This window comes from Nyctereutes procyonoides, unplaced genomic scaffold, assembly GCF_905146905.1.
Source record: "Nyctereutes procyonoides isolate TBG_1078 unplaced genomic scaffold, NYPRO_anot_genome, whole genome shotgun sequence".
NCBI lineage: Eukaryota > Metazoa > Chordata > Mammalia > Carnivora > Canidae > Nyctereutes > Nyctereutes procyonoides.
The window spans coordinates 41,931,950-41,956,322 of record NW_026575020.1 but is presented as its reverse complement, the minus strand read 5'-3'; the positions used below and the strand labels follow the sequence as shown (position 1 = coordinate 41,956,322).

Here is a 24,373-nt window from a genome sequence, read left to right as displayed (position 1 = left end):
TACTACTTACTCTGTTACTGAGAAACTGAAAAACACAGATTAAGAGAATAGCCATGAGTTGTAATTAAACTCAAGGCACTTTCCAATGTGACACCAGATGTCCAACAAAGTCCTGTATGAAAGTAAATCAACTATGCATTAAAAGACATATGAACAAGTAGTTTATAAGCTGTAATGACCTATATATATACATATATGAATATGTGTGTATGTTTCATTGCACTGGGAAGTGTGTATGACAGTCTACTAAGACTTTTCAAAGGTGGCCTGACCATGACGGTTAAAATTATAATCCCAATTTCCATTCCCTGACATTCTCTATGCCTGCTTTATTTTCTCCAACTTTGTTTTCAAAATCCGATATACACTAATTTTACTTTACTGTTCCCCCCCCCCAATAGAATACAAGTTTCATGACAGCAGGGATTGCTGTCTGCATATCTAATTTCCAGTACTACTGTACATATACTGTATATATATTAGAAAGACTCAGTATATATTTGTTGAATGAATGAATAGCCAGAAGAAATAGTTTCCTTCTTTAAAATTCACGGATGTAGACAAAACACAAAAGTTCTCCATTCTCATCTCCAGTTTATTTTTTCTTATGTAAACATATAGAACATTACATCCATGGAAAAACAGCAAGGATTTTTTTATACCAAAGCAACAACTACCTTTCCAAGATTCTTTATACATAAATGCAGTAAACGAAGAGGCTGAACTCAAACATGTTGCATTTCCCCCCATCATATCAGAAACACAAACAACTAAAAGTGAATGTTTTAAATGAATAAATTCAACACTTCACTTTGCCATACCTGCATTTTTAAAAAGATTCCATTTTCCTGGAACTGTTTATACACATCATGCAAACAGACACTGTCCTAGTCCTAGGAATGTTCTGAGATCACTCTGTGCTACTGGGCAGGAATAAATAAGAATAAATAACAACCATCACTTTCACAAAAAAACCGTTCCCCCCAAGCAAATATCTCAAAGTGCTTACAAAAAAATGTCACAAGAATCTTACAAGGCACACATAAAACTTAAACATAGTTCAACCATAATTTCTTTTAAACATCAAGGATAGTAGATACCAATTCCTAAAAAACCAGTTTATTACTATTCTTTTACCCTTCCCTCCCATCTCCATCCCTCCTCCACAAAATTTCATCCTAGGAAGCAGAAATAAGAAACGTACTTCAATCAAAAACTATTTCTGAAAGGGAAATGTTTTTATACCTACCAGTGGCCAATGAGAGGTCAAATGGGGAAAAAAATTAAACACTGCAGTATCATCTTCTCCAGTGGAAGAAAAACACTATTTACTTTAGAAAAATTCTGTCTCCAAAGTAGTACTCAAAGAGCAACATTCATAAAGACACAAAACTCTCCTTTCTTGCTTTCCCCTCTTCTCTGTTCTTAGAAACTCAGGAAGATTTAAGTATAAAATCATTGAATTTTTGGACCTAGAAATTATCTTACAAATTACCAAGTTCAAAGTTATTGTTTTACATATAAATTTAAGAAAAATTGATAGAGAGGTAACCTATCCAATGTCATTAACAAGTGACATGGGGTGGAGGAGGGAATTAGGAAGTTGGTTTTCTTATCAAAGACAAGAGATGAATTCTTTAGTCTCTCCCAGAGTTAAAATTTTATGGAGAATATATTTTTCACAAAAGTATCACAAAAAGCATATTTGACATTTATAACTATCAACATGTGACCAATCACAAAATTTTTACAAATGGTACAAAGTATATTACAGTCTAAAACGTGGAAGGGCTTTAGAACCTAAATATAGCACAACGCTGAAGTGAGTAGAGAAGGAATAGAACATCTTGAAAGTAAGATGCATCCAGTCAGGCTTCTTTAACTAAAAGTAGTTCCTGCATTTTGGAGAATATGATTTGCCCTGCAATAGATTCTAATCTTTACTTTGACAACAAGTTTTGTGTTATTTGTACATAGGGATAGTAGAGAGCAATGGCTCATCTCACAATCAGAAATAGCACTTTCACTAAAATAACCATACAGTCGTAGTTTTGCTTTTGGCACATTTCTGGAAATAGACTAAAACTCTAGGGATGGTTATGATTTTTGTCAACATGTGGTAAATGAAAACTGCATTAAGGTAAATGAAAAAAGTTATTAACAATCGAAAACACTAATAACTCACCATATTTAAACTGTTCATCTAGTGACAGCAAGATAACATATATTGTCAATTCAAATAAAAAAGGGAATGACTATTGATACACACAACATGGATGAATCCAGTGGCATTTTGTGTGGTGAAAATGTTCTCACAAGGGAACAAACTACAAAATGAATATTGTGTCATTCCAGAAAAGGCAAAATTATAGCCATAGCAACTGTTGCCAGGATTTAAAGAAAGGTGGAGGAGTGGACTACAAAGCAGCATCATAAGGGGGTTTTTAGGGATGATGGAATGTTCTATATCCTGATTGCAATGGTGGTTGAACAAATCTACAAGTGTTAAAATTCATGGAAATGTAGACCAAAAACAAAGGTCAGTTCTACTATATGTTAACTAAAAAATAAAATACATTTGAAAAAGGAAACAGTAGAGTATCTTTGGTAAAGTTGGAATTTCTAAGAGAAATTTTTCAGAGCTTCATGTCAATGGCATAATTTCACTGGTCATAAAATTATTAAATACAACTTCATTAAATAAAATCAAGAAACTTGGGCCTGATTAATCATTTCTAAACTATGCATACTAACAAATCATGGAAACATTATTTTAAGGAATATTAGCCCACATACAAATTCTACTACTCCCAAGTGAACTTGAGGTGTGTTCCCTTACAGTTTAAAACAAGTACCTTCGTGCTTAGATTTAGAATCCAACTGCAATTTGTCTTTAAAAAAGAAAAAATTCACTAGTCCTACAAAGAACTAATAATGGATTACGGCATGTTCTTAAGTCTATTTTTGCTGTTATCCTAATTCCTTAAGACTATTATATGGTTATGATTTTACATGTACATAATTTATCTAGAGAGTCAAAATCAGAATCTAGAAATATTGTGGGATCCTCTGTCACTAGAACCAAGAATATTTAAGAGAGGAACATTATTTCTCTAGATGTACCACTGAGACTTACACATACTGTATGAGATAAGGCAGCATCCCATTAGCTTTATCATGTCTCCCACACATTGGAACTGATAGTAGAAGTTCAGAAAGAGTAACATGTGTAGGCCGACCAAAATGAAGACCAAAAGATGGGGTGTGTGTGTGTGGGGGGGGGGAGATGCAATATAACAGATGCTGCATTTCTGTAGTAAAACTTGCCTAACAGAATTATATAAGGCTTACATTGCAAGGTGTGGTTCTAATTACAGTAGATTTTGCCTTTTGAGATCATGCCTGGGTAGCTTTTCACTACTGCTTCTGCCATGGACAGAGGTTAAGTGCTTTTTGAGGGCTGATTTGTGCTTGAAATCCATGTCACAACAATGGCATTTGTATGGGCGATCTCCACTGTGTATGTTCAAGTGGTCCTGAAGCGTGCTCTTAGCAGTAAATGTTTTCAAGCACACGGTACACTGAAAGGGCCGTATGCCCATGTGCCCTCGAATATGCCGGTTGAGATTTTTCTTCTGTGTAAATGTTTTCCCACACTGTAAGCACAGGAAAAGCTTATGCATCTTGAGGTGGCGCAGATAGTTTTCAACATGAAGAAATCCTCGAGGACACCTGGGACACTGGTGCCTCAGTGAATAAGCATCATCCAGATTCTGCATCTCATTCACTGTCCCATGACTTCCTTCAGTATTCTCACCAAATAAGCTCTGATCTTGATTTCCAGGAACTTCCGCCACTCTGCTCTCAACAGTAGAATTGATCAGGGAGTGCTGTGTTTCAGAGAAATACATGCTTGCTTTTGAAGAGGTACAAGGCTGTGAAAACTGCCCATTTTCTACACCAGCGGTACTGATAGACTCCACATGGAGGATACAAATTTCATTATCTTTAAAACCAATATCTACTGAAGACAGCTCTGGTGACTTCATCTCCTTTCTCTCTGATGTCAACTCTACCGTAGACTGCAAGACATTGCTTTCTTCTTCTTTTACGTGAAAATCGATATTTATAGGACTATCTTCTGAAATTTCAATGATCTCACAGTCTTTATCCGAACTTTCTTCTTCATTCTTAACATCTGGATCAGAGGATTGACACAGGTCGGTATGCTGATTGTTATTTTTCATAGAAAGATCAATTTCCAGATACTTCGACAAAGCTTCTGTGCACTTTTCCACAATGTGAACCATCTGCAGGTAACTAGCAGCAGTCAAATATTTCAAAAGCTCTTTCCTTTTAACTTCAAGTGCTCCTGTATAGCAAGAGAGCAACAGTTTTCTACCAACTTCTGCACTCTGCAAGATGGTGATTCTGACATGTTTTGACTGTGTGAGTAAAAACTGATCTCGCATGAAAGTGGAGCAAGCAGCTAAAATCACCTTGTGCCCCTGGAACTCGGTGTCATTAATATAAATTGACACATCACAAAATAAATTCTGCTGTCTCAAGAGATTCATTTTCTGCAAGACTACATCTCCTTGCTGTTCAAACTGGAAGTGCAGAACATCGGATTCAGCAGCCATGGTCACAATCTAAGCAAAATAAAACACAAATGTTGATGTAAAGGTAGAGAATGCTTTCCCACACTTTGATGGTAAAAACAAACAAAAAATCCCAAATCCAAATTGGGTAAAAGAAGGTTCTAATTCTAATCTAGGTGCAAAGAGTAAACTCCTATGCCACCATCTCAAAACCAAGAAAATTAAAACGCATTTCTCTATGATCTCATGGCACATTCTTCATATTTTTGTTATAGCACTTACTACACTGAGTTGTACTTGACAGTTTCTGTTTCTCTCCTTGTCTAAACTTGATCTGTTCTGTGGTCCAAGACACTGCTAATGACCACTACTAAGAGGACTTAACATAGTTTCCCACACCAGAAACTTTAACATAATCTCCAAACTTCCTATTCCCTGTCACTAACGCAGGTCCTTCTTCTTTTCCCTTGGACCACTGCAAGGTCTTCCAACAGGTCCCCCATATTCCAAACTACCCTCCTGAGTGCCACCAGAACTAACACATTTTAAAACTTTATTTTCTTAAAAAAAATTCTCTCTTCTACTTTCAATCCTCCTCTATGTCCAGGACAGCCTACCCTTCTTAGCAAATACAAGACCCCTCATTATTTGAGGTACTAACCATCTTTAAGGTTTTATCTTTCCTCTCTTCTCTTTTTTCATCTAAGCTCCTTAAATACTGATATTTTCACCATTGCCCAGACAAGATCAGAATACACTTTTGCACCTTACATTCCAACTTCCAGTTCCTCTTTTCCAGCTAGTGATTTGGCTCCTTTAAGACCCAAATCAATTAATACTGCTGGGACTCCTCCTGTCTCCCCAACAGAGTCCGTAGCTCCCAGAGCATCCTAAAAAGGTGCTTGGGTCATCTGAGTTCCTGCAGCGAGCCCAGGGGCCAGCACAGAGCAGGGGCAGCGGAGGGAACATCTGTTGAACTGATCCCGACCCCAGGTGGCCCGAAGACCCTGCAGTTCGCCACAGGCAGGTGCTCCCGAGCTAAGCCTGACAGGACCACATGGCTTCTTGGCCGGGGGGTTGCAGCACCAGTCTAGCCCTTCCCGTTCGCGCCTAGCTTCTCCTCTCCTCCTCCTCCTCCTCTTCCGGATTTCCCAACTGCGCGTCGCCCACCGCGCTCACTCACCGATTCAAAGAGCCAGAGCCCCGCTTTCCGCAGCAGCTGCGGCCCAGGCCGGAAGGTGGACTTAGCCTGGGAGGAAACACATCCGGTGTCAACCGGCTTCACGGCTCGCTAGGGCGGGCTGGGCGTCCCGGAAGGACATCCTGAGACGTTCTCCCTCACCCCCCCGCCCCCACCCCCGGACTGGCAGAGAGGCGCCCGAATTCCGGGAAATCCCGTCTCTCTCTACTGCCCCAGCTTCGGCCCGCGAGCTGTTCCCCTTGGTGAGTTCTCTCCAGCGTCCGAGTCGCAGGCGGGTTGTGAGGCTGGAGTACAGCGCGCCTGTCGGAATAAATACCCTGCGGCCTGCAGCGGGACCCCTGGGAGGCCCTCGGGTGTTCCGGACCGGGCTCTCGCCTCACCGGGCCATCTACAACTTAAAGTGGCAAAGGAGAGGAGACTGCCAGCTAATGGCCATCGGCCAGCGGGATCTGGCCCCTATCTCTGCATCTCACTTCACTCACATGTCGCGTCACCGTCCCTCAACCCCCTCTCCCCAGCTGCCAGTTCCGGGCAAACCCAGGCCTTCTATCTGAATAAACTCTTGGGGCTGCTTCTTCCCACATGCCCTATCCCTCTTCCCCCTTACCCTTCAAAATCTCGTTCATAAATCACATCATCCCTGAAGCCATCCTGAATTGCCCTTGAATTAGTTGGCTCACAGTTGGGAAACTGTAAGCCCTTTGGCTGCCTTCATTTTTTTTTTAAATTTTTATTTATTTATGATAGAGAGAGAGAGAGAGAGAGAGAGAGAGAGAGAGAGAGGGAGGGAGGGAGGGAGGGAGGCAGAGACACAGGCAGAGGGAGAAGCAGGCTCCATGCACCGGGAGCCCGACGCGGGACTCGATCCTCGGTCTCCAGGATCGCGCCCCGGGCCAAAGGCAGGCGCCAAACCGCTGCGCCACCCAGGGATCCCGGCTGCCTTCATTATTGCAATTATCATGCCTGTATTGAAATCTGTGGCCCATCCGGGCAGAGGTATTTAGGACAGTAATTTATGATCTTTCCACTCCTGAACTCTAGCAATGAGAAGGCATCAAGTATTTACTAAATGAAGGAATGTCTGAACCAGTTTTTAAAAGCAGTAGCTCTACCCCCTCAGTTAACAGGTTCTCCTGGAAGTAGTTGATCCTACTAACAATTTCAAGTTAACCAGATTTGTTACAGAAGCCAGGCTGAGCATGCTTAATATGTGTTTTAAACAACAGGAGTGAAGAAAGCATTCCTTATTCAGATTCAGACAATATAAATTAGAGAAGTAGGAGGGAGAGAGAAAAGAAACCACTGACACCAGAGATATAATTTTCACACTTTTATTAAGGAAACTTCCCCATAATAAGTGAAGAGGTAGTTCATAGTATGTCTAACATACAACAGATTTAGAACAGCTATTCGCCAGCTGAAATAAAATATTCTGGTTTGTTTAGGACAATATTTTAGAAGTGGTGACATTGGTCACCCTCCGTTTATAGATCTTCTAATAAAGTAAAACAAAACCACATCTGATTTACCTCAGAGCCACTTCAGTTAGGAGTTTGTCTTTAAAATTAAATAATAAATAAATAACGGTGACAAGGTAATTTAAAAAACAAACTATGAAAGAGAGTCCTTTTTAGTTATCCTGGGGATCCATAAAATATAAATGCAGAATGACTAAAGTTTTAAGAAATCTTCCTCCTTTATAAGAATATGACTAATTTTGAAAGTCATCTTCCCTTATAAAATGAATTTGATACCAGTTATTTTGACCACTTTGCAATACAATCTAAGAAACATATATAAACAAGGGGAAAAAAGTCAAGTCCCACCAAAATTAAGAAAATGTCTCACAGAAACAGAACACCTCTCCAGCCAAGAAATGGAGGAGACTGTAAATCACTTCAGTGGTTTGCAGTTGCAAATGGTGAGAACTAGAAGTTTACTGATGAAAAACCATCAAGATACTGATTTTAAGTGAAAGGAGGCAGGGCATTTTCTTTATTATTCCCAGTTTAAATCACCTTATCTAAGACCACATAAGACTGTATAAAACCATATGAAACCATAAGCTCTGTGAGGGCAGGAACTGCAGGAATCTTACCTTCATATCCTCAGTATCTAGCATAATGCCTGGTAATGAAGGTGCCCAATGTTTCTCAACTGATTGAATGAACCCAGAGATAGTCTCCAACCAAAGAGACCAATCTTATTTGAACCCATGCCTTACAGTCTTGAAACAAGTAACAAAAACAGGACATGAATGTAAGCAAAGGAAGCACTCCAACTTGAAATTTCCCTTTGATGAAATGATGTTCAGAGAAACATTGGTTAATATACTAACATCTGTTGCATAGATTGGTACTCTTTGGCTGGATCATATAAAAATCAGAATGCTAGGTAGCATCATTAGAACATAAAAATGAGTGACTTTAGGCATAAGATACCTATTAGTCTTATCACTCAATTTTATTCTCATTTAAGTGTTTTAACAAAAGGTAGAAATTATACCCCAAATCAGGTTCACATGTAAATGCATCAAATTATAACAACTTTAAGAATTCCCTGTGACTACTCAAGTTAAACTTCAGTTTTGGTTTACCTGTACATGCATTCTTGTAGCTCAAAAATAAAAACAGAAAATCCTGATGGAAAATAAACACTGCTTCCAGACAACATCAGTTTCACATTTGGATCCTTCTCACATTATTCTTACTTGTCCTTTCCCTCCCTGACCAGTCACTTCCTTGAGAAGAATGGTATATTCATTCCAACCAAAAAATAATTAATAAAAATACCTCCTTCCTGCAATGTTTTGTTTGCAAAATCTGGGCTGTTTCAAAAAGCCAACAGTGTTCCCAAAAGTGAAGCACAAACTGGGAGCTTTTTGCTAATATACTCTTGATCATGTACTAAATCTTTTTAAGCCAAGAGATAGTGAGAAATAAGGAGACATTAGCTCATTCTTAGTCACTTCTCTACTATGGCCAACTTTGGCCAGGCCACCTCTTTGAGCTTTGGATACCCCAATACCCCAACTTAAAAAAAAAAAAAGAGGTCAAGTATATGATCTCTTAAGATTCTCTAAGGACTCTAGGACTATTACCTAAATCTAACTCATGAGTTAAAAGCTACTAAGACTCAAAATTTTATTTCTGAACTATAATATGTGCTTTAGGAAAAACAAGTGTGTTTTCCCATATTGGAAGATTAATTTTGTATTCGTGATCTATTAAACATGGCAAGATGGGACTGTGTACCTTTACAGGAATATCTGAATGCAAAAACTTCATTGCTCTGCTATGATCTACTTTTTTCATCCATTTTAGAAACTAGTGTAGTAGTTGTAAGAGATGGGAATTCAGAGATTATATTGCACCAGACAAAACTCTGAAGGCCAAATTCACCTTTCTGATGGCTAACCTCTTAAACAAAGTCCAGAGATGGACTCCTAAATAGCCCCTTTTTAGAGAGACCATTATACTTTGGCACATTTTAACTGTGCCTGGAGCAATCTTGACTTCAAATACATCCACAAATAAGTTACACATTAATTATAAGCATTTGGCTTCTTTTTGGGAAGACTTGCTACGTAAGTGCTATTGAACAATTGTACTTCTGTTCTTTGTTAATTAGGCTCCTCATGCTGATCCCTATTTGTCTGTAGGTGTTGCTGAAAAGACTGTACTCTTGTCTCTGTGAACAACTCAGTGACATGAAGTTGGGCCATAATACTGTTGAAGACAGTCCATAACAACCCCAAATACTTCATAGCCAGCTTCAAGACAAGTACAAATGGTAGGAGGCAGATTCATTATCAGTAGGCAATCAACAATAGGCAACTGGAAGCTCTATCACATATACAGGCCAAGAGCACTGTCACCTTATATCTCAGCCTATTTTTTGCCAAAAAAAAAAAAAAAAACAAACAAACAAAAAACAAACAAAAAACAAACCACCAAAAAACCAAAATAAAAAAAGCCCCCACTATTCGCTTCTCTTAAAATAGCGTCTATCAGTGGACTGTAGGTGATGTTATTAACTTACTGGTACCTTCAGAATGTGCCCAGTGAAAAGCCTAAAATAGTGTTAGTCTAAGACAAAAGTCAATGTTAGGTAGACAAATGGAATACTCCTTGGAAAAGGAAAACAGACATCACAGGATAAATAATTCAAAACACAGAATGAGAGAGGGCAAAAGGAAGGCAAAACCACTCCAAGTGGTAAGTTGCCTGGTCTATTAGTGCTTTGACTCACCCCTATGACTCACACAGAGGCTTTGGAGAAATCACACTAGCAAAATCGCTCCTAAAAAGACTTGAGAGTATTGCCACGTTTTCAATCCATTCTAAGTTGTGAGCATAAAGCCCCTACTCAATTCACACAAGTACTATCATTTCTTAAGTTCAAGACCGCTTGGGCCAGTTTACCTGCATCCAGGACCTGTGTTGCATCAGGCTGTGGCTGACACCCTTTAGAGTCTGTGACTGTTGTACATGCAAAAGAATCAAAATCCACTGTGAGGTCTTGCACATTTCTTTCATTGGCATTATCAAAGCTGTTTTTGCCATGCAGCTGTTTAAGATGTTTCCTCAAAACTGGCTTATGTGCAAAAACCATGTCACAATAGTTACACTTATGGGGCTTATCTCCACTGTGAAGGTTAAGATGATCCTGTAAGGAACACTTCTGAGAAAAGGTTTTCCCACAGATCTTACACTGGAAAGGTTTAATGCCGGCATGTACACGCATGTGTCGATGAAGGTTGCCTTTCTGAGTAAAAGTCTTGCCGCAGAGTAGACACATAAAGAGTTTGTGCATTTTTAAATGGTTGGCGTAGTTCTCCAGGTGACGAAACACCCTGGTACACTTTGGGCACTGGTGATGCCACTGTAGGCCTTTGTCTACACCTCGAATATTAGGCCCAAAGACATCTTTTGAGGCCATGATGATATTATCACTGCCTGCGTAAGAGAGGGCATAATTGTGGAGATGGTTTTGTTCTATTTCACTTACTCTGTTTTCCACAGTTGAATTTATCAGGGAATGCTGGGGCTCTGATGAATGTAAAGCAGTGGGTTCAGAAGAAATAAACTGATTCTGATCTTTTTTACTTCTAACCTCGGATACATCCCCAATAGACTCTACCTTAACAATCTGAATATCACTGTCCTCCATATCCATACTGTCTTCAGATGGATGAATACAAGGTGAATCCTGCTTTGGGGAGCCTCTGGCATCTCCCTGCTGTTCTTTTGACTGGGGAGAAGCACTCTGCGGTTCACATCCCTCTTTACTATCCATTGGTTGTTTTGGCTTTATAAACTTCCACAAGGCCTGCGTGCACCGTTCTACAATGTGGCTCATCTGAAGAAAACTTGCAGCAGTCAAGTAATTGACCAGTTCCATCTCAGGGAATTCCAGCACACCACTATAACAGGATAAGAGCAATTGTCTCCCCACTTCGGAACTCTGCAATATGGAGATTTTCACCTCTCTGGAATCATTCAGTAAAAACTGGTCTCTTAGGAAGGGGGAACCTGCAGCAAACACAATTTTATGCCCTTGTACCTCAATATCATCTATGAGTACTGTAACATCACAAAATTTATTCTCTTCTCTTAATTTGTTCATTTTTTGTAACATTGAATCTCCATAATTTTCAAACTTGAAGTGAAGGAGATCTGATCTTTCAGACATTTTGGCAGACCTAAAGAACAGAAATGTAAAAAGGATGAATTTAAGAAAATTCAAACAATTAAGAAACCTGGATTTTTCCTTGCAAAAACAAATTTGTGTTGTCCTATCTCTTTGTTTATAGCCAAATGAACTTTTCCTTGAAAGAGGAAGCTAGTGTAACAGCTTTCAAAGGCTGTTAAAAATTATTCCTTACCAACATCAAGTGTCAACTGCACCTAAAGAGTGGACTTGTATCAGCGCCAATAGTTTGGCATCCATTCAACTTTCTAAGATACTTAATACAGGAATAGTACTTGAGTTACTCCAAGAGCATTTTTTTTTTTGGCTTCTCAAATGAGAATTCTATCAGGTCTCAAAAACAAACTAAAAACATCCCAACAAGTAATAATAAAGTAACTATTTTCTTTTGCATGATAGGCGAACCTGCTTCTTCAAAGACAAAATGTTCTCCTTTGCTTTCTACCTTAAAGAACTCCATTGACTGTGCTTGCCCCATTCCTGAGTAAACCCCCTTCTATTTAAACTGATGTGCATTTATTCATACAAGCATTTCTGCAATCAACCAAAAGTCACAGACTAAAAGGGACAACTTTAAGACAGTGTTAAAGGCATGGGTCTTTATCCTATGCATTTTGGACAAACCTAAACTCTCAAGTAACATTTCTTGGTATAGAAAGTAAATAAAATATTTGATATAGGAAAACCAGAGGAGCCACTTGATGGGAATCTGAGTAGGAATAAAGTCAATCAAATTAATACCTTATAGATTCTGTTCTTTCTTCTTTATTCCTCTTTATCTATCCATCACTACTCATCAACTGCACTACTAGAACAGAATCATAAATGTTTCTTGGGTTCCAGCTTCTATTCCTTCTAATCCAACTTCTACACCACATGTCAAATTTAAACCAAATAATAATAATTAAGGTAAACACTGGCATAACCCATTCAACCATGGAGAAAGTGTTTGACAAACTCTTTGCCTATCTGTTCCTTTATATAGAATTCCTTTGGAGAAAGTCCCTATGTTCTGTTTTTTTTTTTTTTTAAGATTTTATTTATTTATTCATGAGACACACACAGAGAGAGAGAGAGAGAGAGAGAGAGAGAGAGAGAGAGAGGCAGAGACGCCGGCAGAGGGAGAAGCAGGCTCCATGCAGGGAGCCTGATGTGGGACTTGATCTCTGGTCTCCAGGATCACACCCTGGGCTGAAGGCGGCGCTAAACCACTGAGCCACCCATGCTGCTCCCTATATTCTGATTCTATACTATCTAAATGATTTTCTGAAAATTCAGATTCCCATGTTTCTCTCTAAAGAGGATGAATTAAGTATGACAACATGATAATTCCAGTCCACCAGTCATTGTAAAAATAATAAATTGACACTTAGTTTATATACCAGTTTTCTGTAAGATCAGTAGGTATAACAGCTTCTACTCTTGAAAAACAGTTCTAGGGATCCCTGGGTGGCGCAGCGGTTTAGCGCTGGTCTTTGGCCCAGGGCGCAATCCTGGAGACCCGGGATCGAATCCCACGTCAGGCTCCCGGTGCATGGAGCCTGCTTCTCCCTCTGCCTGTGTCTCTGCCTCTCTCTCTCTCTCTGTGACTGTCATAAAAAAAAAAAAAATTAAAAAAAAAGAAAAACAGCTCTATATTCTCAATGCATCAATAAATTCACCTTGAATTTTGTGAATTCATCAACTCCAGAGTTGAGAATCACATGAGACAATCAGGGATAATTGGCCACATATAGAGCCTGAAGCCCGATGTTTATAATCTTATCTTCAATAACAGTGACTTACCAAAGGCTCATAGAACACTAGCTCTTGAAACAGAGTCCAGGTCTTACTCATACTACATAGTAGCTGGTGCATGATAGTACTCTACTGACTCCAGGCCTTAGCATAATTCTTTTTTTTTTTTTTAAGATTTTATTTATTTATCTGAGAGAGAGAGTGAGAGATCACAGAGGGAGAGGGAGAAGCAGATTTTCTGTGGAGCAGAGAGTCTGATGTGGGCTCAATCCCAGGACCCTGAGATTATGACTAGAGCCAAAAGGCATACCTCAATAAACTGAGCCACCCAGGCACCCCAGCACAGTTATGTCTTTAGTCTAGAACACTACTCCTGGCTAATTCTGACTTTTTCCCTTCCTTCCTCCCTGCCTTCCTTTCTAAGTAATTTCTACACCCAACATGGGGCTCAAATTCATGACCCCAAGAGCAAGAGTGGGATCCTTTACCAACTGAGCCAGCCAGGTACCCCATCATTTCTTTATTTCCTGAGACACCTCTTAGACTAGAACCGTTGTCTCTACTGGACCCATAGTATAGCACTTCTATCATAACACTCAAAATATTTTATAAAGTACTTTGTTCCTTCCCCTCCAAACTGCAAGCTTCATGGCACTACAGGGAAACATCTCCATCCCACTCAATGAGGCTAATGCTGAGAACCTGCATCTTCTACGGCAAAACTCTTTCGTTTTGCTTCAAATTCTACTTACTGCAGCCACATTACTGGCCAGACCCTCTTCTACTCAAACTGGTGTGTATTCCCATCACCCAGTATTGTACTACACACATGGCAGGTACTCAAATTTGACAGTGGAAGGAAGGAAGAACTGTGGTTAGGAAGATCAGCTCAGAGCCTGTAAAAGCATTACAGGTCTGAGGCCATGAGAGCCTAGAAAGGAACGAAAATGGGAATAAGGAGAAAGGAAAAGGGACGCCTGGGTGGCTCAGCAGTGGAGCGCGTCTGCCTTTTTGGCTCAGGGCGTGATCCTGGAGTATGGGGATCAAGTCCCACATCCAGCTCCCTGCATAGAGCCTGCTTCTCCCTATGTCTATGTCTCTGCCTCTCTCTGTGTCTTTCATGAATAAATAAATAAAATCTTTAGGAAAAAAAAAAGAGTAAAGAAAACTAATAAAAGATATTTTGAAGAACTTGGTAACTGACTAGATACAGAGAATGAAAACAAAACAAAACAAAAGGAATGTGTAAAGGTTCCAAACTTAAGAATTCAGCTTGAATGAAATGGTCATTGGAAGAGAGATGAAATGTAGGAGGGAGAACTGGCATGGCACAGGTTTATTAACAAAAATAGATCTACATAAATTATAAGCTTTTCTTTTGTATGGCATTCTGAATGTACAGGTAATGAATAATCATAATAAAGATGAAAAAGGAAGGATGTAGAGAAGCAAATGCAGCATCAGAGAAAAGATGGTGAATATCAAATTAAAAGGAAAAAAATCTAGGAGTTATAAGGAACATATTAGTAAAGAAAGTAGCAAAATTGTATTATCACTGGTTAGTTTTAGCAATTACAGTAGCCTCATATATTAGTTCTGGAAACAGTGAATGCCCCAATTTTTAATTTTATGTATTTATGATAGTCACAGAGAGAGAGAGAGAGAGAGAGAGGCAGAGACACAGGCAGAGGGAGAAGCAGGCTCCATGCACCGGGAGCCCGACATGGGATTCGATCCTGGGTCTCCAGGATCGCGTCCTGGGCCACAGGCAGGTGCCAAACCACTGCACCACCCAGGAATCCCGAATGCCCCAATTTTTAACCAGAAGTTATAAAAATGACTGTTGTTTCAAGTGCCCAAACAAAAGGGACATTCTTTTTTAGACTTTAGCTTGTCCTCAGTCTATCCTGAGGTTAGTATTTTCCTATGCACACCCAAAAAAGATCGTTAATTCCCTCCATCTATAAGATGATAATACTCAGAGTGCTTTAGACATTATCCTCAGGGATAATTGTTCCTTGAAACTCCAAGTAGAGGAGCTGGGATACTTCCTATCAGTCTCAAGAAACCTAACAGTGGGAGCAACCCAACAGGTAAGGTACCCCAGGAAAGTGCTTAGTTTGATTTCTTTGATATAGTCCAGGAATGTGAGGAAGGAAAATTTGTTCTATTTACTTTAAAAAGTTTTGCCTGTCATGTGTCAGTGTACTCTATTGGGTGCCTTTGATAAACTCATATTTCTGGGCTACATAAGTTTATTCCTTCAATCAATTCCTCTCACTAGTTTCTCTTTTCAATGCAATGTTAGTTATTTGAGGACAAGGACCAACTGTTGCTTTATACACAGCGCATTCAACAAAACCCAGCAGAATAATTAACTCTTTAACATTCCCTAAGAAATTATTATTATGCTACAGTAAAGAGGCCCTTCATTATCATCATACCCGCTTTTTAAAAAAAATTGTACTTATTTATTTGACAGAGAGAGAGACGGCGAGCATAGGCAGAGGAGAGGGAGAAGTAGGCTCTCTGCTGAGCAGAGAGCCCAACTCAGGGCCCAATCCCATGACCCCGGATCATGATGACCAGAGCCAAAGGCAGACACTTAAGTAACCGAGCCACCCAGGTACCCCAATCATATCCTCTTTTGAGTGTCCTGGGGAAAATTCCTTTCTAGGGTTTGTTACTAAAATAGTTTTAACAATGCAAAACCAAATTTTAAGCAATTTTTTTACTTTTAAAAAGTGTTAAAATTAAAAGGAATAATTGTATTTCTTATAAACTGGTTTAACAAGAGAAAGGATAGCTAGCTCATCTTTACTGAAGCCTTATGTCCAAGGTATAGTGCTAAGTGCTTTACCTAAATTGACCCACCTAATCCTCAAAATCCCTAAGAGGTAGGTATTATCATCATTCCCATTTTGTATATGGGGAAACTTAATCTTGGGAGGATAAAGGAGCTTGGTCAACTTATGAGAGGTAGAAAATATTAAGTGTTAGAGCTGGAACTTGGGCCCAAGCTTTGTGATGCCAAAGTTCACGTACTAAACAAGAGTAGCTGAAGTTTTATCTTATGAGTGATGTTAACTGTGTAACTTGTCAGACTTCCCTCCTCATATCCATTCAGCTGTACATTTAATGATGTCATACTTTTGTGTATTCAGTTGTGCTTCAATACAAAGTTTATGTTTAAAAACAAAGAGTAGGATGTAAAGCCAAATTTGTGTCAAGTCTACAGGACTTTAATAGTAAGCTATTTATGTACTAGTTGTATTTTTTTTAAAGATTTATTTATTGGGATCCCTGGGTGGCGCAGCGGTTTGGCGCCTGCCTTTGGCCCAGGGCGCGATCCTGGAGACCCGGGATCGAGTCCCACATCGGGCTTCCGGTGCATGGAGCCTGCTTCTCCCTCTGCCTGTGTCTCTGCCTCTCTCTCTCTCTCTGTGACTATCATAAATAAATAAAAATTTAAAAAAAAGATTTATTTATTTATTTTTATTTATGATAGACACACACACACAGAGAGAGAGAGGCAGAGACACAGGAGGAGGGAGAAGCAGGCTCCATGCCGGGAGCCCGACGTGGGACTCAATCCTGGGACTCAATCCTGGGACTCCAGGATCACGCCCTGGGCCAAAGGCAGGCGCCAAACCGCTAAGCCACCCAGGGATCCCCTGTACTAGTTGTATTCTTGATTGCATTTTATTCCTTTATCTTTGTTTTACACTCATGTCTCACCCATTTTTAACTTCATCTTTTGTATTTATATTTGTATACTAAATCTGAATGCCATTTGCAAATAACAGTAGTTAACTTCTAAGTACAGTAGTAGTTATAAGTTTCATAAAAATCACTCACATACTTCTAGACTATAGTAGAACTTCGAGTAGTTCAAAGAAAGTAAAGAACTTATCAGGTAGAATAGAGACTTGGTCACCACATTCTGTTGATTCTTTCCTCAGAATGACTTCTAAATTCTTTCTTTATTCTATCATTGCCATGGTTTAGGCCCTTATCCTCTATCACCTAGGTGACTGCAATTAAATTTGCATACCACTGAGTTTTTATTAGCAAGCCTTTTTTTTTTTTTTAAGATTTTATTTATTAATTTGAGAGAAAGAGTGAGTGAGCCAGAGAGAAAGAATGCGCAGGGGAAGGGGAAGAGGGAGAAGTAGACTCACCACTGAGCAGGAAGCCCGATGTGGGATTCCATCCCAGGACCATGTCCTGAGCCAAAAGCAGACATTTCACCAACTAAGTCACCCAGGCACCTCTTTTTTTTTTTTTTTTTTTTTTACCCAGGCACCTCTATTAGCAAGATTTGAATGACCTATTTCTCAAACATCAATGTAATAGGAATACTCTCACTTAAAATCACTTTCTCTTTGCTATATTTATGCAGTTCTTCCATAATTCTCTCCATAACAAATGTGCCAACTGATCTGAAAATTTCCCCTTGTTCAAACAGGAGTAACCAAAAAGGATCAGTGGATATTCTAAGTTGGACAATGTTTACTGCTGTGCTACAGTGAGAAAATACCCAAATTTCTTATTTCAAATACCTCTAATTACATATAAGTAAAATTTTTCTATTCCATATAATAAACTCCCAAGCTATATGTCTATTTTCACATCTACCTCATAAACGTACCCTTATCTTTCAGCTTAGCACTCATAACTACCTAGAAATCTTTGTTTCTAATTAACACTGTATTCCATTTTTTAAAAAGGTTGCATTACATTACAATCTTTCTCCCTATCAACCTCAATCTTTTTCTTCATTTGGGTAACTTTCATGACACTACATTCTCCAACTTAACAATCTTTTGTTTTGTTTTTACTTTTCACTATAAGAAACATATATAGAAATATATCCTTCCTGGAAAGTTTTTGAACATTATAGATACTATAAAAGTCCCCTTTCCCAACCATTTTCCACTTACTACTGAGTTTAAATTTGCTCCTTTTTTACTCTCCTTTCCCCCACTTGAAAAATAATACTTCTATATGCCCAGGCCCAGAAAATATGACTATGTTTCTTACACATAAATTAAACATATCATGTGGCAACTTTCTTTTTTCATTCATTAGTTTTGACAGCTCTATGTGTTGACTATAGATCTAGTTCATTCTTTTTTTATTTTTATCTTTTTAAATAATTTTTATTATTGATTCATGAGAGACACAGAGGCATAGGCAGAGGGAGAAGCAGGCTCCCCACAGGGATCCCAATGTTGGGACTCGATCCCCGGACCCTTGGATCACACCCTGAACCAAAGGCAGGTAGGTGCTCAATCACTGAGCCACACAGGTATCCCTCTAGTTCACTCTTTTTAAACTGTTGTACAGAAATGGGCAAGTTGCTTAACTACTGGCCTCCACTGTCCACCACTCTTTTGCTTATTTCCTCTTCAAGGGTCCAATAAACTGTGTAAAGGTAAGTATATCCTTCAAAGCTTAGTCTTCTGATTTCTTGCTGTTTTTTTTTTTTCAAGACTCAATAAGTTAGGGAATATTACAGGGGATGATCATGGGTCTGGTCTTATGATGTCTGGCCAGAGCATCTTACATGATGGAAAGGGAAAGATTCATTAGCTAGCTGGATATGGGACTGAAGGTGAAGAGGAGAGAAGATGTGATTATAGATAGTAAGTGAAAAATGAAACATGGCATAAATTGACCTATTTGTGAAAGAAACTGACTTAAAATGATACTGAGTCAAGAGGATCTAAGACAGGAAGAGAGAAATAAAAAAACAAATATGTAATAAAAAAATAAATCCATTACTTACCTTCTCATTTAGGATCTCCTTCCAAGCCTCTCCATTTTTTATCAATGAACCTATCTTTGCTTAAAATTTTCCCACTCCTTTCACTCCATATTCAGTCACTGCTTAGTGCAGTGTATAAAACTGTGGATTCTGGAGCCGTATTTCCAAGGATGAAAACCCTCACTAGCTGTGTGATCCTGGGCTAGTTACTTAACTACTGTGCTTCATTGTTCCCATCTGTCAAATAGTAATATTATTTCTTAGGGTTGTTATGGGAAATTAAAAATTAAGTTAATGTCTTAAAGAAGTTAGAACAGTGTCCTGGAATGAGTTTGATAAGCATTTGTTAGGTGAGTAAACAAATAAAGCCTGTCAATTTTCTTTGTGAAATACTTCACCAGTGGCCTTTTCTCATTTTCATTTAATACCAAACCACTTGAGGTCTCCATTATTTCATAAATCATCACCTCATCACTCTACTAAAATTGCTTTTTAAAAAGGTCTCTAATTATCTCTTTTTTAAAAAAAGTAATCTCTATGCCCAACACGGAGCTCAAACTTATGACCCCAAGATCAAGAGCTGCCTGCTCTACTGACTGAGCCTAGCTAGGTGCCCCACTAATGATTTCTTACTTCAGAAATGCAATCTCCCCCCCCTCTCCCCAAATGCTCTACATGAATTGTCCCAGTGGACTTCCTCAAAATTCCCTTCTCTCGATTCTGAGTCTTCTTGGTTGCTGGAACTCTGTACTATTATACATTATCCCCTATCTCTTTTTTTGCTATCCCACCAATTCCTCTCTCTGCTTCATAAATGTAACCATTCCCCCCAAATATTCCCATCTTTCTTAATACTTCCTTCCTGATGCCATATATTACAGTACTTCTATGCCAATGACTCAAACTTTTACCTCTAGCTACAACACTGGGGCTGAGCTGCAGATCTGCATTTCCAACTCTATACTGGACAGTTTTATGTGGCCACTCCATTATAGCTTTAATTCATCATATACAAAAACTAAATTTGTAACCTGCAAGTTTATGGTTTTATTGCATCAACATTTTCCAAATGCCAAAGGCCTAAAACCTAGGAATCAGCTTTGTTACCTCTTTCTCCCTCAACATTCAGTTTATTCTGGAGTTTTCACACCATTCACTCCAGCATACTTTCCTTCTTTCCAGTAACGCTGTCATTTCTCCATTTCAGGACTTCATTAACTTTCACTAGGCTAATTCCATTACTTCTTCATAAGAATTCCCAATAAGAGTACCCAGGCATTAGTTGAAGAGTCCATAACCAGCTTATAGACATTTGTTTTCTACAGGCTGACTCAGAGAACAACAAGGCTTTCTACAGTGCAAATCTGATTGTATGAGTCTCCGGTTTAAAACTACCCATCTCCTTTAGGGGGTTAAATCTCTCACTATCTGGATCTCAGCCCACTTTCCCAGCCTCTTATCTCATCCCATGCACAAGAGCCCCCGTATTTCCTCCTCTTCACACACAAGTTACGCTGTCAATCGTTCACAGCCTTGCAAACTGTTCCGTCTGTCTGAAAAACTCTTCTCCACTTTATCCTCTCCAAGAAGTGTAATTCAGACAATCACTTTCTTCCTTCAGCCTTCCTAGCAACGGCCCGTTAGGTAGTTCACACATAGAGGACTGACGTATATATCGCAGGAGCATTATTTGGTTATATCTGGCTCCCAAACTTGACCCTGGAAAATTGGAAAGGTATCTTTCGAAGAAGCCCCAGTGCCTGGCATAGCGCCAGTAACAGAAAAGGTGCTATTTGGGGAAAACCCCGCCAAAAGGGTAACCTAGGTCAGCACGCACAGTGAGTCTAGCAGGCTGGCACTAAGGCCTTCCCAGGGCCTCAGCTCTAGCACTTCCTACAGCATGCTAGAGTCCGGCGTCCAAACCAACTGCTGGGCCCTGGGCTGGGGTCCCAGGAGAAGGTAGGTCCCTGGGGTATAGTTAGGATCCCCACATCAGACGCGGGGAAGGGAAAGGGGCGGGGCCCAGCGTCGGCCGGGCCGCGGGTTCCTTAAATACCCCGGGGCCCAGGCCAGCTCCTCGCCCCCATCCCAGAGCAGGTCCCAGCCAATCCAGGGCCCCAAGGGGGCTCCCTCTTGAGAGACCCCGTACCCATGCCCGGCGCTCCGGCCGCCTCCGCACTTACAGACCCGAGGGAAGGCCACCGTCAGGATCCGGCACCGCCAGGAGCTCCGGCCCCTCGGGGCTCCGGGAAGGGGGAGGGGCAGGGAACCCGAGCCAAAGGGGGACCCAACGGAACCGGAAGGGCAGCCCTCGCCAGACAAAACAACTTCCGGGTCCCTTGGTCCTCTCCACCAATCAGAAGGCTCGGAGGGCAACGGGGCCCGGGAAGGGACTTTGCGCGCGGAGCACAGGGTGCGGCGTAACGGAGAGTCTTGCTGTGCGCGTCTCGCTGGCGACCCGGAGGTTTGGGGGCTCTTTCGTGTCCCGGGTTCAGGCCCTGCGCTCTTCACCCCTTCTCAGCGGCTCCTCTGAAGCTGAGCCTCCGCCTCCTGTGGCCCTCCTGGGTTTGAAGGGCGCCGCCGCACTTCATCCTTGGTAAGCCCCTCCCGCCTTGGGGAGGTGGACTCGCCGCGCTGGGACCCTGCAAGCACAAGGCGGTTTACTCGCCTCACTTTTGGGTGTTGGTGTTTCCCAGAGATCCGTGTGATTCCCGTGGCTTCCGTTACTAGGGTGCGCTGACCGTTCACAAATCACTCTCGCCAGCCGAGACTGGTTTCGAGCTCCAGGGCCAGCGGCAGGAAAAACCTCTCTAATTGTCCGAATCTCAGTGTACCATTATCTCAAGTTCATATGCAGACCTGCTTCCTACGGCCTGTAGTCCGTGTGTTGGTAAACGGCATCATCCACGCAGTCCTGCTGACCAGAAACCTTTATTATCATTCTAGTCCTTTTCCTTCTCCTTGTCAATCCAGTTGCTTGCTGGGCTCTTTTTTTCTTGGCAGCGGCGGCGGCCGGGGGTGCGGGTGCGGGTGCGGGTTGTTATTATAGTAAAACATGGTATTTATCATTTTAATCTTTTCTAAGTGTAAAGTTCGGTAGCATTAAGTACATTCACAGTGTTGTCTAACAGTCACCACAGTTGTATCCAACTTCATTCTTTTGTACGTGGATATCGTTTTTCCAGCACCGGTTCGTGAAAAGACTGTCCTTTACCAAACTTTGAATGGTCTTGTCATCTTTGACCGTATATGAGACGGCTTATTTCTGGGCTCTCTATCCGATTACATTTGAGGAAGTATGAGTCCTCCAACTTGATGCTTTTTCTTTCTTTCTTTCTTTTTTTTTTAAAGATTTTATTTATTTATTCATGAGAGAGAGAGAGAGGCAGAGTCACAGGCAGAGGGAGAAGCAGGCTCCACGCAGGGAGCCCCACGTGGGACTCCATCCCTGATCCCCAGGATCACGCCCTGGACCCAAGGTGGTGCTAAACCGCTGAGCCACCCGGGCTGCCCCAACTTGATGCTTTTTCAAGATTCTTTTGGCCCTTTGAAACTCCATATAAATTTGAGGATGACCTTTTACATTTCTGAGAAATAGGTTGTAATTTTGATATTGTGTTGAATCTGTAGATCACTTTGGGTGGCATTGCTATTTTAACAAGTTTAAGTCTCCCTACCCGTGAATACACAGTGACTTTCCATATACTTAGGTGTTCATTAATTTCAGCAATGTTTTCAAGCTTTCAGGGTATTTAATTCTTTTTGATAATATTGTGAACAGAAGTTACTTTCTTCATTACCTTTTCATATTGTTCATTGATGGTATGTAGAAACAGCTGATTTTTCTGTGTTGGTATTATACTCAGTAACATCACTGCATTTGTTTTTTTGTTTGTTTTGTGTTTTTTTGTGTTTTTTTTTTTTTTTTTTTGCTTTAGTAGCTTTCTTTAGGGTTCTTTGAGGTTTTCCATATATAGTCATGTTGTCTGAATAGAGATAGTTTTACCTTTTCCTCTCCACAATTTGCCTTTTATTTCTCTTTCTTGTCTAATAGTTGTGGTTAGAACTTCCAGTTAAACGTTTAATAACAGCAGTAAAAGGAGGCATCTTTGACTTGATCCTGATCTTAGAGAGGTTGCTAAAGTATTCAGTATAGTGGGAGATGTGAGTTTTTCACAAATACCTTTATCATGTTGAGGAATTTCCCCACTAACTCGTTTTCTGAGAGATTTTATTATGAAAAGCATTATAGTCTGTCAAATGTCTTTTCTGCATCCATTGAGATAATCATGTGCTTTTTTCCTCTTTGTTTTATTAATGTCGTATATTACATTGATTGATTTTTATGTTGAACCACCTTGCATTCCTGCAATAAATCCCACTTGGACGTAGCGAATAATCCTTTTAATATGTTGTTGGATATGATTGTCTTACATGTTAAGGATTTTAGCATCGATATTCATAGGAGATATCTGTCTATAATGTACCTATGTATTTATCTGGCTTTGGTATCGGGATAATGAAGGCCTCATAGAATGAGTTAGGAAGTATTTTCTCTTTAATTTTTTTTTTTTTTGGAAGAATTTCAGGGGGATTGGTGTTATTCATGAAATGTTTGGTGCATTTCACTGGTGGTCATCTGGGAAAGGACTATTTGTGAAAGGTATTTTTTTATGTGTGAAGATTTTATTTATTTATTCGAGAGAGAGGCAGAGACACAGGCAGAGGGAGAAGCAGGCTCCCATTGTGGAGCCGGTTGTGGGACTCGATCCAAGGACTCCAGGATCATGCCCTGAGCCAAAGGCAGAAGCTCAACCACCGAGCCATCCAGGTTCCCCTTGTGAAAGGTTTTTGACTCATTTAATGTCTTTCCTTGTTATCTGTGTTGAGATTTTCTATTTCTTCTTGAATCAGTTTAGATAATTTGTGTTTCAAGGAACTTGTTTCTTTTCCAGATTGTATAATTTGTTGGTATACAGTTGTTCATAGCATTCTTTTATAATCTTTTTATCTCTAGAAAGTCAGAAATAATATCCTCACTTTTGTTTCTGATTTTAGTTGTTTGCATAAATATTTGTTGATTTTGTTCTTTTCAAGGAAACAGCTTTTGGTTTCATTGATTTTTCTTTTTTTCTGTTTTGTAGTTTATTTTCACTCTAATCTGTTTCCTTTCTCTCTGCTAGTTTTGAGTTTAATTTCTAGTTTTTCTTGTTTTGTGAGATATAAAGTTAGGGTATTATTTTGAGATCTTCTTAATGTAGCTGTTTTCAACTCTAAATTTCCCTCTGATCAGTGCCCCCATTGCATGCTATCAGTGTGGTCTTTTGTATCATTTTCATTCATTTCTAAATA

At 40.0% G+C, this 24,373-nt stretch overlaps 3 protein-coding genes across 7 annotated transcripts in view; 1 reads left to right on the top strand and 2 right to left on the bottom strand.

The window, feature by feature from the left end:
• Positions 1–582: 582 nt before the first annotated feature.
• On the bottom strand, positions 583–5,851 carry ZBTB6 (zinc finger and BTB domain containing 6). The gene is made up of 2 exons (XM_055324677.1): positions 5,785–5,851; positions 583–4,652 (listed from the first exon to the last, which is right to left on the bottom strand). The coding sequence occupies exon 2, from the start codon at positions 4,641–4,643 to the stop codon at positions 3,372–3,374; it is 1,272 nt and encodes a 423-aa protein (XP_055180652.1). The 5' UTR covers positions 4,644–4,652; positions 5,785–5,851; the 3' UTR covers positions 583–3,371.
• A 1,266-nt stretch (positions 5,852–7,117) lies between these two features.
• On the bottom strand, positions 7,118–21,290 carry ZBTB26 (zinc finger and BTB domain containing 26). Of its 4 annotated transcripts, none has more exons than XM_055324656.1 (2): positions 21,171–21,290; positions 7,118–11,506 (listed from the first exon to the last, which is right to left on the bottom strand). In XM_055324656.1, exon 2 carries the CDS (start codon positions 11,494–11,496, stop codon positions 10,171–10,173), a length of 1,326 nt encoding a protein of 441 aa, XP_055180631.1. In that variant the 5' UTR covers positions 11,497–11,506; positions 21,171–21,290; the 3' UTR covers positions 7,118–10,170. The 4 variants fall into 4 exon arrangements, with proteins under 4 accessions (XP_055180631.1, XP_055180639.1, XP_055180624.1 ...); XM_055324664.1 differs by having other exon boundaries at positions 21,205–21,290; XM_055324649.1 differs by having other exon boundaries at positions 21,209–21,269.
• Positions 21,291–21,421: 131 nt separating this feature from the next.
• The window catches only part of RABGAP1 (RAB GTPase activating protein 1), a 169,333-nt gene continuing 166,381 nt past the window's right edge, over positions 21,422–24,373 (top strand). For both annotated transcript variants that reach the window (XM_055319488.1, XM_055319462.1), the window contains exon 1: positions 21,422–21,617. The gene's annotated coding sequence lies outside the window, so the exon portion shown is untranslated. The remainder of the gene's footprint in view (positions 21,618–24,373) is intronic.